At 42.3% G+C, this 15,384-nt stretch overlaps 1 protein-coding gene across 1 annotated transcript in view; it reads right to left on the bottom strand.

The window, feature by feature from the left end:
- Positions 1 to 354: 354 nt before the first annotated feature.
- Positions 355 to 15,384, bottom strand: part of ap2a1 (adaptor related protein complex 2 subunit alpha 1) — a 49,914-nt gene continuing 34,884 nt past the window's right edge. The window contains exons 13-18 of the mRNA XM_048617373.1: positions 13,438 to 13,559; positions 5,502 to 5,584; positions 3,868 to 3,957; positions 1,150 to 1,273; positions 727 to 843; positions 355 to 505 (exon numbers count right to left, since the gene is read on the bottom strand). Coding sequence (XP_048473330.1) covers positions 370 to 505; positions 727 to 843; positions 1,150 to 1,273; positions 3,868 to 3,957; positions 5,502 to 5,584; positions 13,438 to 13,559 — 672 coding nt within the window. The 3' untranslated portion in view covers positions 355 to 369. The remainder of the gene's footprint in view (positions 506 to 726; positions 844 to 1,149; positions 1,274 to 3,867; positions 3,958 to 5,501; positions 5,585 to 13,437; positions 13,560 to 15,384) is intronic.

Genomic DNA, 15,384 nt, shown 5'->3' with positions numbered 1-15,384 from the left:
CAAAAGGATTTTGACATTTCTACAAAAAAAATACAAGTATCCTTCATAAACCCATTGACCCCCACTAACTTTTGAATCCAAGATTCTAAATGATGATATTTTAAAATCTTCATCACATTAGCACTGTCCTCTTGACACCTCACTAGGAACGATTATTCTTCTCACATTAGAATTATAATTAGCTTTATTGTCACGTACTCACATGGGTCGAGTGGAAAGTTTACAAGTCGCCACTTAGGGCAACATCTTAGGTACATTGGCATTGAAAAGCATATCAATCATGATCAGATGGTGGAGCTGAGCCAACGAACCAAAAGACCTAATTCTGTTCCAATATCTTAGTCTTATTGATGCTCCTCAGCCAATAGTTCACAGTCCATTATGGACAGTGCAACAAAGATGACGAGTTTTAATTGATAAAAGGAAGAAGCTTACCTTAGCCTTGGTGACCTCACTGTCCATTGGGTGATTAGCTTTAAAGATCTTCTGTGCTTCCTGCTGGGGACTGGTGAGAAAGCGGAAAAGAACAAGGTACCATTAATAACACAGTGGCAGTGATGTTGAAAGTTCATGCAGATCATGAGAATATTTTACAATCATGTCAGACATTTCCACTGCCTGAAAATGTTATCGATATCAAACCTCCCCAGTGCCTGAGCCTCCATCAGACAGGGTCATCACTACCCTGTGTGCTTCCCAGAACTCCAGACTCTGTTCTCTGTGTACCTGCTGAGCTGCTTCCAACGCTGGAAGAAGTCTTCAGATGCCATCTCTGTTGGTTGGAAAAACTTGTTGACAGTTATGGGTAGCTTTAGGGTGATATTCTGCATGGTTCCACCATATCTACCAACCAAGGAAGAGACAGACAGAGAGGATTTTAAAAATAAAATTTTGATAGATATTTTAAAAATGCATTAGATTTAGGGAGTTTGATTCTTCTTTCCATTTGTGTTATTAATAGCAAGCAGAGGAAGTTATGCTACAAATTTTTGGAAGAAAGAGTGGGTAAAGGTTACAAAGTATGAATCAATAAATTGCAGCTATTAAAAGTTGAATGCGTGCGAGACAGAGAGCATGCGAGAAGCTGTAAAGGAATGTTGGAAAAGATGGTTTCAGATGAAGTCAGCTATCACAAAGTAAAGTCCGTACCTGAACTGAATGTTCAGCAAGGGGGCTTCAGTGAAATCTGACAAACATTCAATGTTAATCACTTGCTGAACTTGTGCTCCACCTTCTACAATCGGCTCTACTGGCTTGGCCTGAATATTCAGCTGTGGCAACAGGGTTAAAGAATTTAATGAGCTATCTATTGCACAACACCACCTTTTGTCTCCTCAATGTCTCTTCTTTCCCACATTCTCAGTGATTAGCACTGCTGCCTCACAGCGCCAGGGACCCTGGTTCGATTCCAGCCTCAGGCGACTGCCTGTGTGGAGTTTGCACATTCTCCCCGCATCTGTGCGAGTTTCTTCCAGGTGCTCCAGTTTCCTCCCACAGTCCAAAGGTGTGCAGGTCAGGGTGGATTGGCCATGCTAAGATTGCCCATAGTATCTAGGATGGGGAATGCAGGGATAGGGTAAGGTGCGAGTCTGGGTGGAATGCTCTTCGGAAGGGCGGTGTGGACTCAATGGGCTGAATGGCCTACTTCTACACTGTAGGGATTCTACGATATGCACCTCACTTCTGTAGACTTCCATGGACAGCAACTGCCTTCCAGCGCCTTGACAAATTTCTAATTTTTGCAGTCCGATACAGACAATGTATTTCAATTGACTATTCTGTTTTTTATACATATGCACACAAGGACTACATAACCAGTCCGAGTCCAGAAACTTGAACACACGATCTGGGCTGACGCTCCAATGTTGGGCCAATGGAACACATCATGGTTGGAAACAGAAAAAAATGCTAGAAATCACAGCGGGTCAGGCAGCATCCATGAAGAGAGAGCAAGCTAACGTTGAGTCTAGATGACTCCAGACTTGAACCGTGAGCTTGATCTTTCTCTCCACAGATGCTGCCTGGCCTGCTGCTGTGATTTCCGGCCTTTTTTTGCTTTCAGTACAGATTCCAGCATCTGCAGGAAATTGCTGCTACATCACTGTTGGAGGTGCCATTAAAAAGACACACTTCACACTGTTGTGAAGCTTACCCACAAGTGGAGCTCTCCTTGGTCCTTGCTACTACTTATCCCTCAACAACACTGCCAAAACACAACCTAGTCATTGTTGCTTGTGGAAACTGACTGCCACATTTCCTCATTATAACATTAGCTACTCAAAAGCAAGATGCTCATGGCTCATTCCACCTACATTGCTTGTTGCCTGACTTGCAAACATAGAACCCAGTATTTTCATTAAAGTTATTGCTACCTCCATGGAGATAATCCTGGGTCTAATACAGAACACAACTGGACTTAGCAGCTGCAGAAAGGCTGCCAACATCATTAAAGTCCCATCCCACCCCGGTAATGCTCTCCTACAACCTCTTCTGTCAGGCAGAAGATACAGAAGTTTGAACATGCACCAGCAGGTTCAGGACCAGCTTCCTCCCAGCTGTTATTAGAGTGATGATTGGACTCCAACTTCAAATAATTCTGATCTTGCTAATGTTGGTCTTGCCTAGCGCACGTCCTGTGTGATGTAACCTGTATGCCTCTGTCCAAGTTTTTTTTTCACCCTATGATCTGTATGTTCTTGCTTACTATGATCTGCCTGTACTGCTCGTAAAACAAAACTTCTTACTGTACTTAGGTACACATGATAATAAATCAAATCAAATCATCACTGCAAAATCTCACTGAACATGTGCTGCATTTTTGTAGGCATCATCCTTCAGATAAGGTCCTGCTAGCCTGTTTGTGCCCTTGACTGAATGATTCGGCGAGGCAAGACATTTAACTCATTGTATCTACGAAGGTGCCACCAATTAGACCCACTGGTATTTCCTATACTCCAATTTTCTTCTTTCCAAGGTTTTTATCCAATTCCGTTTTGAAAGTTACTATTGAAATTTCATCCATCATGCTTTCAAGAAGCATCTTCTAGACCATAACTCCATGGATAAACAAAAAATCTTGTGTCTCAACTGCTTCTTTTGCCAATTAGACTGTTTTCAAAAGAAATCTCATGAAATGTGGACATCAAAATACTGGCTTATTGAGATTGTAATAATGAGCCATCTTCTTAAAGCATGCAATCCATGAAGGGGTAGGTACACCCACAGAGCTGTTAGGAAGGGAGCTTCAGTATTTCTTTTACCCAGCAACAGTGAAGGAACAGAGAGATTAAGAGATAGTAGGAACTGCAGATGCTGGAGAATCTGAGATAACAACGTGTAGAGCTGGATGAACACAGCAGGCCAAACAGCATCAGAGGAGCAGGAAAGCTGATGTTTTGGGCCTAGACCGTTCGTCAGAAAAAAGTGAGATTTTTAAGCCAGGATGGTGTGTGGCTTGGAGTCGAACTGGTAGGTGTTCCCAAATATCTGCTGCCCGTCCTTGTAAATGTTAGCAGTTGCAGGCTTGGAAAAAGTGATGTTGAAGGAGCCTTGGCGAGTTTTTTTAACTAACTATTCCATCAGGGAAAACAGTTTCTCTCTGCTTAGTCTATATACGCCATCATAATGTTGAACATTTGCATTAAATCTTTCAAACCTTCTCAGAAAGGAGAACAATCCAGCTTTGCCGCTTAACATATGATGAAGAAATCTGAACAGACAATTTTGCCCCAAGGTGTTTTGTTTTTTAAAAAAAAAATTGGTGCTTGAGTAATGGCCCTTCTAGAAGCCTTCATCGCATCCCATAATGAAGAGGAAAGCACATCCCTATTAAATTCCGATCCATGCCAACAGAAAGCAAAAGGATATCATTTTGCAGCTCTCCAGGGCAGCTAACATTCAATGTGAAGTTCAGGAACTGGACAGAAGTCTTGTTCCCAAAGAACAGGTACATTCGACCTAGACATGGAGACACAAGATAAATAAATCAGCTCTCTCACTGACCAAGTCTTTGGCGAGGTCAGCCAAAACAGACAGCTTAGAGATTAAAACATTGTTTACTGGAAAAATCTAATCTTCTAAATGGAAACAATATGCTAGCAATCAAAGCGAGACTGGGAAGGTGCCAAGTTAGCTCTCAAATTACAGAATTGGTCTTTGGACACCTCAGAGAGATGCACCCCAAGTCAGAGGTTGGTGTAAGCGTTCATATCTGGCTTCCCACTCCCCAACTATCAACCAAGGAGTCTTGTTGGAAAATGCATACACATGATTGAGGTCAGGATTTGCTCTGAACTTTTTTTTCCTTTATTCATTCATGGGATGAGGGTGTCACTAGCTAGGCTAGCCAGAGGGCAGTTAAGACTCAACCACATTGCTGTGGGTCTGGAGTCACATGTAAGCCCAACCAGGTGAGGATGACAGTTTCCTTCCCCAAAGGACATTAGTGAACCAGATGGGTTTTTCCCCAACAATCGACAATGGATTCATGGTCATCATCAGACTCTTAATTCCAGATATTTATTGAATTCAAATTCCACCATCTGCCATGGCGGGATTCGAACCTAGGTCCCCAGAACTTTATCTGGGTCGCTGGATTAACAGTCCAGCGATACCACTAGGCCATCACCTCCCCTATGCGATGTCTTCAGTGGCAAATAGACTCAATCATACAGCATGGAAACAGACCCTTTGGTCTAACCAGTCCATGTCGACCATAATCCCAAACTGAACTAGTCTCACCTGTCTGCTTTTGCCCCATATTCTTCCAAACATTTCTTATTCATGTACTTAACTAAATGTAATTCAAATGTTTTGAACTGTATCAACATCCACTACTTCCTCTGGAAGTTCATTCCACACATGAACAACTAAAAAAAAACAAAATTGTCCCTCATGTCTTGTTTAAAACTTTCTCCTCTCACCTTAAAAACGTGCTCTTAGTCTTGAAATCACCCACCCTAGGAAAGACACCTGCCATTCACCTTATCTATACCCCACATGATTTTATAAACCTCAACACTCCAGTGAAAAAATCCCAGCCTCTCCTCATATATCAAACCCTCCATTCCCAGCAAAACCCTGGTAAATCTTTTCTGAACCGTCTTCAGCTTAATAATATCATTCCTGTAACAGGGCAATCAGAACTACACACAGTACTCCAGAAGGGGCCTCACCAACATCCTGTACAACCTCAACATGACGCCCCAATTCCTACACTCAAAGATTTGAGCAATGAAGGCAAGATGAGTCAGATGTGAACTCTCAATCCAGTCTTGTGCGCACAGGGCTGATGCTGCAAAGAGCCAGCACACTCGAGCAGAAGTGCTGGGGGGTAAGGAACAACACCAAGCTCAAAATTTCAAATAAAACAAAAAAAAGAAAGAAAGAGACAGTAAAGAATTTTGCCCAAATTATGAGCGTGGGTCCTGAAACCCAATTTAACCTGACTGAAGCCTGCAAATCTGAAGAGAAAAAGTGAAAAAACCCCACGAGCCACTTACCCAGATTCTGTCTGTATTCTGACTTTATTCCAATCTGCAAAAGCTGGTTTTCGAACAGGACTCCGTTGTTTTTGCAGACAAACCTACATTTTAGAGAATAAAGGGGCAGACAGAGCATGTGAAAAAAACAGCATCAGCTGACACTGAAAAGCATTGTTTATACCTACAACCAAGACAACACGCATGGGGAGAACAGTAGCTATTGAAAGACTTGACCCAGACCAGTGCTGTCACTTGCACTTTACCATCAACACATTGTTAACACAGACTTTCCATCGACTTATCCTCTCAAGCTGCTCCCATGAGTTGTGAATCTTAGACCAACAGCACTCCACCTCTGCAGCTGAAAATGCTCTCTTCAGATGCACATCAAGCTGGGAAGGATAGAAGCTATAGTTGTACAGCTGGGTGATTTACACAGACCAAGAGGATAAAGTGTGTTCAGTGCAGATTCTGCACTGCAGGCTCAATCTCATTAGTACTCATACTATTTTTTTTCTCATAAATAATGTGGGAGTTAAACATCCAAAAGAAAAACAGCCATCGTTCTTACATGTCTACTTCAATCTGTGAACTTTTACAGGAGGACATTAGGCAAAGGTTTGGAACATCTCACAGCCTCAACACCAACTGCTTGCCATAAATCAAGGCCCTTCCTCCTCCTCCCAACACCACACCCCCTCCCAAAAATAAACTAATATACACTTGCCAATTCTCCAAACATACTTATACTTCACTGAGCTTAAGTCAGAACGTGCAATCCTGAAAACATTTAGACAATTGCTCCACGGTCAGTGATCCAGTCACAGCATCAGCAGTTCCCACACAGGAAAGCAGCCATTCCCTCCTTGTCACTACACAGACAACTGAAATCCCTTCTCTCTGTCGTCAATGTCAGTCTTCAAGCTTTTCCTCAGATGCTGTGGTTGACTTTGGTTCAACAACCAATGTTCCATATTCTTACAAATGTTAACCATTTTGACTTCCTCCTGTATATATACCTGGTACAAATCCTAAATTTAAACCATGAGACAGAGTTGCTGTTTGCAGAGAGACTAGGAAACAAGTGGCTGCCCTCATACAGAACTAATTGAAGCTACCAGCCTGAAGCCACACCATTTGAACCAACTTATCTGTCAGTAGCATCAATTTACTAACCTGTACAAATAACCTTTTATCTTTTTGGAAATTCACAAGCATAATCAATGAGCATATCCAGTGGGTCCCCCCCTCTACTCCACCGAATACAGCCTTGGAGTTTTCAAATCGCTGATCCCTCTCCTTTATAAATGAATCCATGCTGTTAATAATCACCAATACACCCCCTACCAATATACTTATGGCTTACTGTACACTTAAGGCAGAAAATGGGAGAAAATAGAGCTGGTGAAATTAGAATCATAGAATCCCTGCAGTGTGGAAACAGGCCCTTTGGCCCAACAAATTCACACCAACCCTCAACACATCCTACCCAGACCCATTCCCCCATAACCCACCTAATCTACACATTCCTGAACATTATGGGCAATTTAATATGGCCAATCCATCTTGCCTGCACATCTTTGGACTGTGGGAGGAAACTGGAGCACCCGGAGGAAACCTATGCAGACACGGGGAGAATGTGCAAACTCCACACAGTCAGTCACCCAAGGGTGGAATCGAACTCGGGTTCTTGGCGCTGTGGGGCAGCAGTATCACTGAGCCACCGTGCCGCCCCGTTCTAGAACTTGGAAGCCCAACATCATTTAAGAATTCCAAATCAGACACTAAAGTGACTAAATCTTTATGGCTTTTGTCAGATGAGAGCTGCACCATCACCAATAACCAGCAGGTGGTAGCGATGTGCCCTACAATAGACTTGAATGAGTAGACGAGACAAGTTGTATACAGATGTGTCATGGGGTTCCCAACTTCCTACTCCTGTTGCCAAGAGGCTTCACTGCCATACAAACTACCCAAAAGAACACAGGGTGAAAGCCAGGTGACAGTCAACTTAACATCCCATCTCCACTTAGCGGGCCTGGTTAATATCATATAGTCCCCTGCTCGTTAAAGCCAAGTACTGAAGTCTCACACAAGAGTGGGAGCTTTCAGTGAGCCCTAACACCAGGCCCAGGTTAAACTTCAGAGATTTGATTTACCGATATTGAAAAGGAGCTGAGACACAATTATGGGACTGTGCAGAACAGAGGGAAGCTGCATTGGCCCATCAGACCAATTCAGAGGAACAAGAGGAGGCCAATCAGCCTCTCGAGCTAGTTCCTCCATTCAAATGAATCTGGCTGATCTGCATCTTAACTCCAGCTCTGCAATGTGGTTCGTGGCCCATAATACCCTTGCCTAACAAAAATTCCAACAACTTGTGTTTGTAAGTTTTTAAATTGATCCCCAGCTTTATGGGAAAGAGAGAGAGTTCCACATTTCCATTTCCTAGCTTTAATGTCAACAATAACCACAATGTTCTGCACTTCATCCCAAGGAAACAAGTTCTCTCCCCCTCTTCCTGCTTCAACTACTTTCAGCATCTAATCGCAATCAGATCATCCCCTGAACATTACACAGGGAACACAAGTCTATCCCTTGAAAATTAATTCTTTTAGCCTCCAGTATCATTCTCATATATCCTTCTCGCCCAGTGAAGTAAACAGAGCTCCAAATACGCTCAGGGTTAAAAGAGTTGGAGCACTTAGTCCTGCTGAGTGCTCTCCCATGGAGAAGGTCTCACATTCAGTCCTGTATTTCTGAAATGTCAAGACATGCTGCTGGACTGAAACAGAAAACCACATTTCTGACCAATTGGACCATAACGATGTACACGAAAACTAGATAGCAACCACCTGGCAGAGATCCTGGGTGCTGAGCTGCATTGACTACAATGGACGGTGAAGGGGCTGCTCTTAAAAAATAATCTATAAAATATCTTTTAAAAGGCAATTCTATGTCCAACATCATTAAAAAAAAAGGTTGAAGTGGACAGAAAGTGAATTAACCTCCTTACTTGTTGAGGAGATCATCAGCATCAGGTACAGGCAAAGCAGGATCCTCAGAGCCAGCAGCAGGCACAGTCGTAACAGTGCTGAGGGATGGAAACAGAGACAGCGAGACACACACACACACACACAGAGACCGCAAGAGAGACAGACAGCGGGGGGGAGAGAGAGAGAGAGAGAGAGAGAGAGACAGACAGCGACAGACACAGAGAGAGAGAGAGAGAGAGAAAGAAAAAGAAAGCGAGACAGCAACAGCAAGAGAGAGAGAGACAGACAGCGACAGACAGACAGAGACAGAGACAGACACAGAACAGAAATAAATAAACAAATAAAATCAAAAGTAAAAGAAAAAAGGGAAAAATGCAGGGAATAGGAGAAAGAGAAAATGGATTAGAAGGTTGAAGAACAATAGAGGAAAAAGATAGCATTCAGCACAGTTGTTACCAATGCCATTTAGTGACCAAAACTCAAAGCTGCATTGAAGTGTTAACATGAGCCTGAATTGTTAATCTTACAGGAAGGAGGTTGCATGCACCTCAAACCCAAGGGGGGTAAAAATAGGTAACACATGCTTGATCATGTTTAATTACATGACTGATGTACAAATTTACACACACACACACAGGTCTCTTAGTCAAGCTGAACATTGTCTATGCTGAATGCATACAATTTTTACACACACGCGAAAACACGGTATTCCAGCATAAGTCTCCATTTGAATTTTCTCTCCATAGCCTCAACTAAAATGAAGGCATAATTTAGGCCACCCTGGCTTCCTTCCTCGATATCAACTCCTGAATGATATGTTGTGATACAGCTACGTTGATCTAGCAACCAGTTTGTTTTTACAAGCCTAGATATTAAGCCTTACAAAAAAAATTATTTAAATGTTCAGCCAGGCTGATGTTCTAGCCCCTACAAGACCAGTTGGGTATCAGCTTTGATCGATTTTCTTTGTAGAGTTAGCAGATTGCAGGGCTCCACAAGTGTCTTTCAAGAATCGAAGAACAGGACACACAACTCCATGGCATGCCTGACTAAAACAGGCATGCTTTCACAGATGCATACAAGATATTTTTACTATCACAGTTGCTGAAGAAAAGTGATGTCCGCAGGTTCATCTCCAGTTTGCAGATAGCAAGTCTTTGTGCTTCACGTTGCCAATAGGGAGCCAACGAACAAACTGGGATTATCTCCTCACATTTACTCAATAGAAACCTACTCTATTAATCTGAGTTTTTGGCCCACACAGTCTCATGGCTCACCAGTATCTCTTACACTGCAACAGTCCTATTGGGTCCTAACAATACATCTAGGGGCAGTGGCTGCTGACATTTTACAAGATTCACTAAGGACGGAAACTCAGTTAACCTTAGTGAATCAACAAGTTTGCATTTATATAGCATCTTTCATGTAGTAAAACATTTCAAAGCTTCACAGGAGTGTTATCCAACTAAAAACACATGGAACAATTTGAGCTACTAGGGCAAAGGACCAAAAAAGATGCAAATTTCAAAGCTTCTTAAAAGGAGAAGGAATGAGGGGTTTGAGGAGGAACTTCCATAGTTTAGGCCCAAGCAGCTGAAGGAACAACCACTAACGGTGGACTGATGGACATCAGGTTTGTGCAGGAGGAATCAAAAAGGATGCAGCACAGAAGGAAACCATTCAGCCCATCGTGTCTGTGCCAGCTTTGGTTCTTTTGCCAATCACTTTACACCTGTCTCCTTTGGTTCTTGACCCATCTGCCAATGGGAATAATTTCTGTCCAAATGCCTCATGATTTTGAAAAACTTGATCAAATCTGCTCTCAATCTTCTCTCATCACTTCTGCCCACAGCGGAGCTACCTCCCCATTTATGGAAAGCTTGAGGAAAATTATTTTTAAAAAAATTTAAACATAGTTTTGTGCTCATGTCTCAGGAAAAAGAATTCAGAATGGATTCCAGGTCCTTTGTTCTGGCTCACCTATCCCAAAAAACTCTCCAACAGACCCTAGCATTATCAGAACAGGTGCTGGTTACAAGAATATCCTGGTTTTGCCAAATGTGTACACTCCACTCAGCGACCGACCACAGAACAAAGCTGCCTACTTGGTGCACAGGGGTCTTGGGTTGCATAGCTGGAGGTAATTATAAAAGAGATAGGAAGGGTGAGGCCTTGGATCAGGAAAGTTTGCTCTTTATTATCAACAGTGGCTGAGAGAGGCTAGTGTTTTTCTGAGCCAGTGTCTATAACTCCACAAAGGAGCGACATTTAAACAGCTTAGTTCATGGCCCATCACTTTACAAAATGGAATGTGGGTGACGAGGGAAGGAAGCAATTGTACGTCTCCCACTCCATTCAAGACAGTGAAAAAACATAATTCTCCCTCGCTCAGCATCCAGCAAGAGCAAATTCCCAACTTCAACATGTTCATTTTTATTCACAGTGCACTTTCCAGTGACTTGTAGCCAAGCGTCCCACCAACTGAGTTAACAATCTACCAAATGCCCAAGCTGAAGACCACAGCATGTTACCAGATTCCCAGTCAAGGGAAGAAGCTTGTGGTGTCCTTTCACTCACGTCACAGACATTGTTCTGTGGCAAAAGAACTCCCAAACCAATCATCTAACCACAACAATTAAATCTCCCTACCCCTCAGCTATGTAACCTGTCAGACTGGGAGAAGGGAGTAGGAGCTAAAATGTCCAGGGTGTCTAATCACCTACAACTAACTCCAAGCAAAAATATACCTTGCCTTAATCCACACGATAAGGAATTTATTTCTCCCATCAGCTTCTACTGGTGGATTTGTTTTTAAAGTGGAATGGGAATGGAAAAGACCAGGAATAATCGTAGTTGAGGAATATAACCATTTCTGCGTCACATACCCCCAGGCTAGTCAAAAAAACTTTGAAAGTGTTGAAATCCAATCAGAATTTTCCCAGTCTTCCATGAATATCAGTCAGTGGCTCCCCTGACTGATACTGACACCTCACTGGTTTACACTGAAGAAAACAAAATGTCTTCGAGATTTGGGAAAGTGATCACATTCTGCAATTCCATCTCACAAAACCCAATGAGTGTCATGAGGTTTCCGTCACCTCTGTCCAAAGCACAAGTAATACAAAAGCATGAGTGCCCAAGGATCAACTGCACAGTCTGCACTCTTCTCAGCCACAGCATTGGTAGGGATCCTTTACTGAAGCTTGACTCAAACCAGGTTGTCCAGGATTTCTACTCCTGATCGATACAGGGAAGTGAGACCATCAGCAAGGAGGAAGAGGACAGGACCACGGTTGGCTCCAATTCTCTTTAAGAAGTAGCCCATTAGCATTTGCTAATTAGAAATAATGGCCTTTCGTCACTCAGTGACCAGAATGTGTGAATGAGCGGTCAAGTACAAACATCAGGCCCTTCAGAACAGAAAAACAGAATAAGGAGAAAAATGTGATAATTATGAAGCAAGGTGTCACGATGACAAAGTAGTGATTAGTGATACCATGATGTCAGAAGATTCCTTGCGCATAGCAGGAAACGAGGGAGAGGGGGAGCGAGAGCAAAAGAGAAAATGAACGGCGAGGAAGTTAAATGCCAAGTTTTCTCAAAGCCTGTTTTCACATTTCAGGGGTCAAGAGTCCTCTGCAAGAGAGTTATGAGCATGAAAGCAAAGTGGAGGAAAGTGGGGGAAGAGTCTTGAAGGAAGGGGCTGGGATGACCCTGTTAAGAGCTACACCATGAAAGAAATAAAAATTATTCTATAAAATGTGTGCTATGCATCAACCTTCACACTAAGAAAAAAGCAATTACACAGTCCAAATTAGATAAAGACAGTTCTGACAGACCACAATCACTAATTTAAAAGGTGATAATTCAATGAGAAAATGGAGATGGTCATCAATGGACAGGACAAGGGATTTTGGTTTGCCTTGAGCAAATTCTGTTCAATTTTACACTTACTGCAATGGGAATTTTGAATCAGACGCATAAAAAATGCCGGCTTCTGGCAGACAAAATCACTTGTCCTAAACAGCTTCATTTTCATCAGAAAAAAGAAAAACACCACCAACTACTGAACTGAAATTAGAAAACTTGCAAAAAGAAAATCACCAAACGGTGCACTCCATGCTTTTAAATCATAAATGATTACAACTCCATGCAGAGCTGCAGACAGCTTGGCATTTGAGTCACCTCAAACCTCGAAGCAGATTGAAAGCGATAAGAACATGTGACAAGACAGTCATTCCAGAGGTGATTTGCACACGTGCACATACCAACGTACTACCACATCAACTCTGCAAATCCAGCATAACCCTGTTATTTCACATGAAATATATACTGCATTACATAGAGACCAATGGATTGAAGTCTTGCTTCATACTAGCAAAAAGACATTTTGAACAAATCAGATTTTAATTTATATGCAGGATGTGGGCATTTATCATCTGCCCTAGTTACAACAGAGCCTTGCTTGGCAACTTCAGAGGGCACTTGCTACTTTGCATGGGTATGGACTCACACACAGGCCAAGACCAGGCAAGGGTGGTAAATTTCCTTCCCTCAAAGTAAATCGAATGGTGAATAATTTAGACTTTTAGTTGCATCCACCAATCAGATCATGGCTGCATTACATATCACTAACATTCAGAACATAACAATGTTCCTTTAATACTCCTCTGTCAGCCAGCTTAAAAAAAAAATGTTGAACTGATGCTTAGAAAATATATATTGATATGACAGGCAGGCAATTGAAATGTTTTAATTAAAAGTATTTAACAGTTACAATGGTTGTCTCCTGTCTAGACACTTCCAACACTGCAGCTAAAGTGAAGTGCAGGAGTATGTCTATGTGCTGTATATATTTGGAGTAAAAACAACTTTTTTTTTGGACCCTGGACTGTTTTGGAGCTGGGGATGAATGGGGATTTCGACAGTCCAGCTCCACTCAGTAATACACTGCTTACTCTGCACCCAGGGTTGCGTCCACCAGCAACGATGCAGGGCTCTCACCCGGCAGATCCAAGCTTCTGCACAATCCCAAATCACAGGCAAGCGTGCAGAGGAACAGAAAAAAAAAGAGGAGAAACTGAATCACAAAGCAACCACCATACAAACTACTCAAAGATCAAGTCACAAGATTTTTGCCTTCAAACATTATTTCACATCAGTTTAGATAAAGCAAATTGTGCAGTGAGGAACATTACTCTCGCATGTCACGAGTACTCAGCATTATGTACTCCTGGTGCCACACAATAGATTAGTGAGTGCAACTCCTGCCCACACTACCACATCAAGCACTCCTGATGCACATGCTTGCACATTTTAGGTACAGCATAGTTCCCTCGACAATTCAGCAACAGGATTGCCCTGTACCACAGCAAGAGACATTTTTCCTGCTCCAATTAGTATGTGGCCTATTTGGATAAGATTGTTAGTTTGTGTCGTCAGGGCCTGTAGGCTTTCTCTGACCTGACTCAAGACCAATCAAACTCATTTGTTTTATTATCAACAGGAGACAACACCTAACACATTTGGCCCAGACTAGAACTGTACTTGGGTCCCAGGGTTGAGCAAGTCCTATTATCCCTGCCAGGGGTCAGACTTGAATACTAAAATACAGGCTCCTTTATTAGACTTGGTGTTACCTATGTATTTTGCTCCATGCGGCAGGTTAGTTATTGGTTAATCTTCTAATGAGGGGCAAATGGAGAGGCCAAAGACCATTCTTGGCTCTAGCAAAAAGTTCAAATCAAACTCAAGACTGCTAGCATGAAATAAAAGCAGAAAATGCTGAAAATGTTCAGCAGCATTCTGGTAGCACCTGCGGGGGGCAAGAACCAGGGTTAATAGGTTCTTATGAAAGATCACCAAACCGAAATGTTAACTCAGGATTAGGCCATTCAGCCCTTCAAAACTGTTCTGACATTCTGTGTGATCGCGTACAATCTGGTTGTGGTCTCAGACCCACCTTCCTGTCTGCCGTCTTCCCTCCAGAGCCCTTGACTCCCACATCTATCAAGATTCCAACTCTACCTTGAATAAATTCAGTGACTGAGCTTCTACTGGTTTTGGCAGAACAGAATTCCACACACTAACAGGAAAAATTTGTTTTCATCTCAATATCAAAAAGGGATACCTCTTAGGTCATGAAATATAGGAGCAGAAATAGACCATTTGAGTCTGCTCTGGAATTTAATGAGAGATTGTGGTTGATCTAATAATCCTCAACTCCACTTTCCTGCCTTTTCCCCATAACCATCAATTCCCTTACTGATTAAAAATCTGTCTATCTCAGCCTTGACAGTCCTCCGCGATAAAGAATTCCACAAATTGATCCTCAGAAAAAATTCCTCATCTGTCTTAAATGGCCAATGCCTTTACTCTGAGATTACACTCTCTGGTCCCAGACTTGCCCATAAGGGGAAATAACCTCTCCATTACTACCCTGTCAAATCCCCTGAGAACTTTAAATAAGACATTAAAACTGTATACCCCAGTTCTAGTCTTCCCCATACGAGGAAACATCTCCCAATCCCTATATTCACCATCTTTTTCTTTCCCTACAGATGCTGAGTACTTCAGCATTTTGGATTTTAATTTCAGGTTTACCATGGTCTGCAGAACCTTGCTTCTGTTCTCATGAATTCTGCTTAAGACTGCTATAAGGGTTCAAAGTGAAATAGATTTGGGGTAGCTAAATTTCACTTCAAATTTCTGCTGCTGAATTTTAAGTGTCTGCCATCTCTTTAAGAGAATTTCTATTTTGTACATGACCTTTGAAAACTCTAAGCAAGAGTGGATAAAAAGAGGAGAACCTTGTTGTGGAGAGATAGGAGGAACTGCAGATGCTGGAGAATCTGAGATAACAAGGTGTAGAGCTGGATGAACACAGCAGGCCAAGCAGCATCAGA

The sequence above is a fragment of the Rhincodon typus genome, chromosome 37 (assembly GCF_021869965.1).
Source record: "Rhincodon typus isolate 14 chromosome 37, sRhiTyp1.1, whole genome shotgun sequence".
Taxonomy (NCBI): domain Eukaryota; kingdom Metazoa; phylum Chordata; class Chondrichthyes; order Orectolobiformes; family Rhincodontidae; genus Rhincodon; species Rhincodon typus.
The sequence above is the reverse complement of the archived record's forward strand: the minus strand, read 5'-3'. Positions and strand labels throughout refer to the sequence as shown.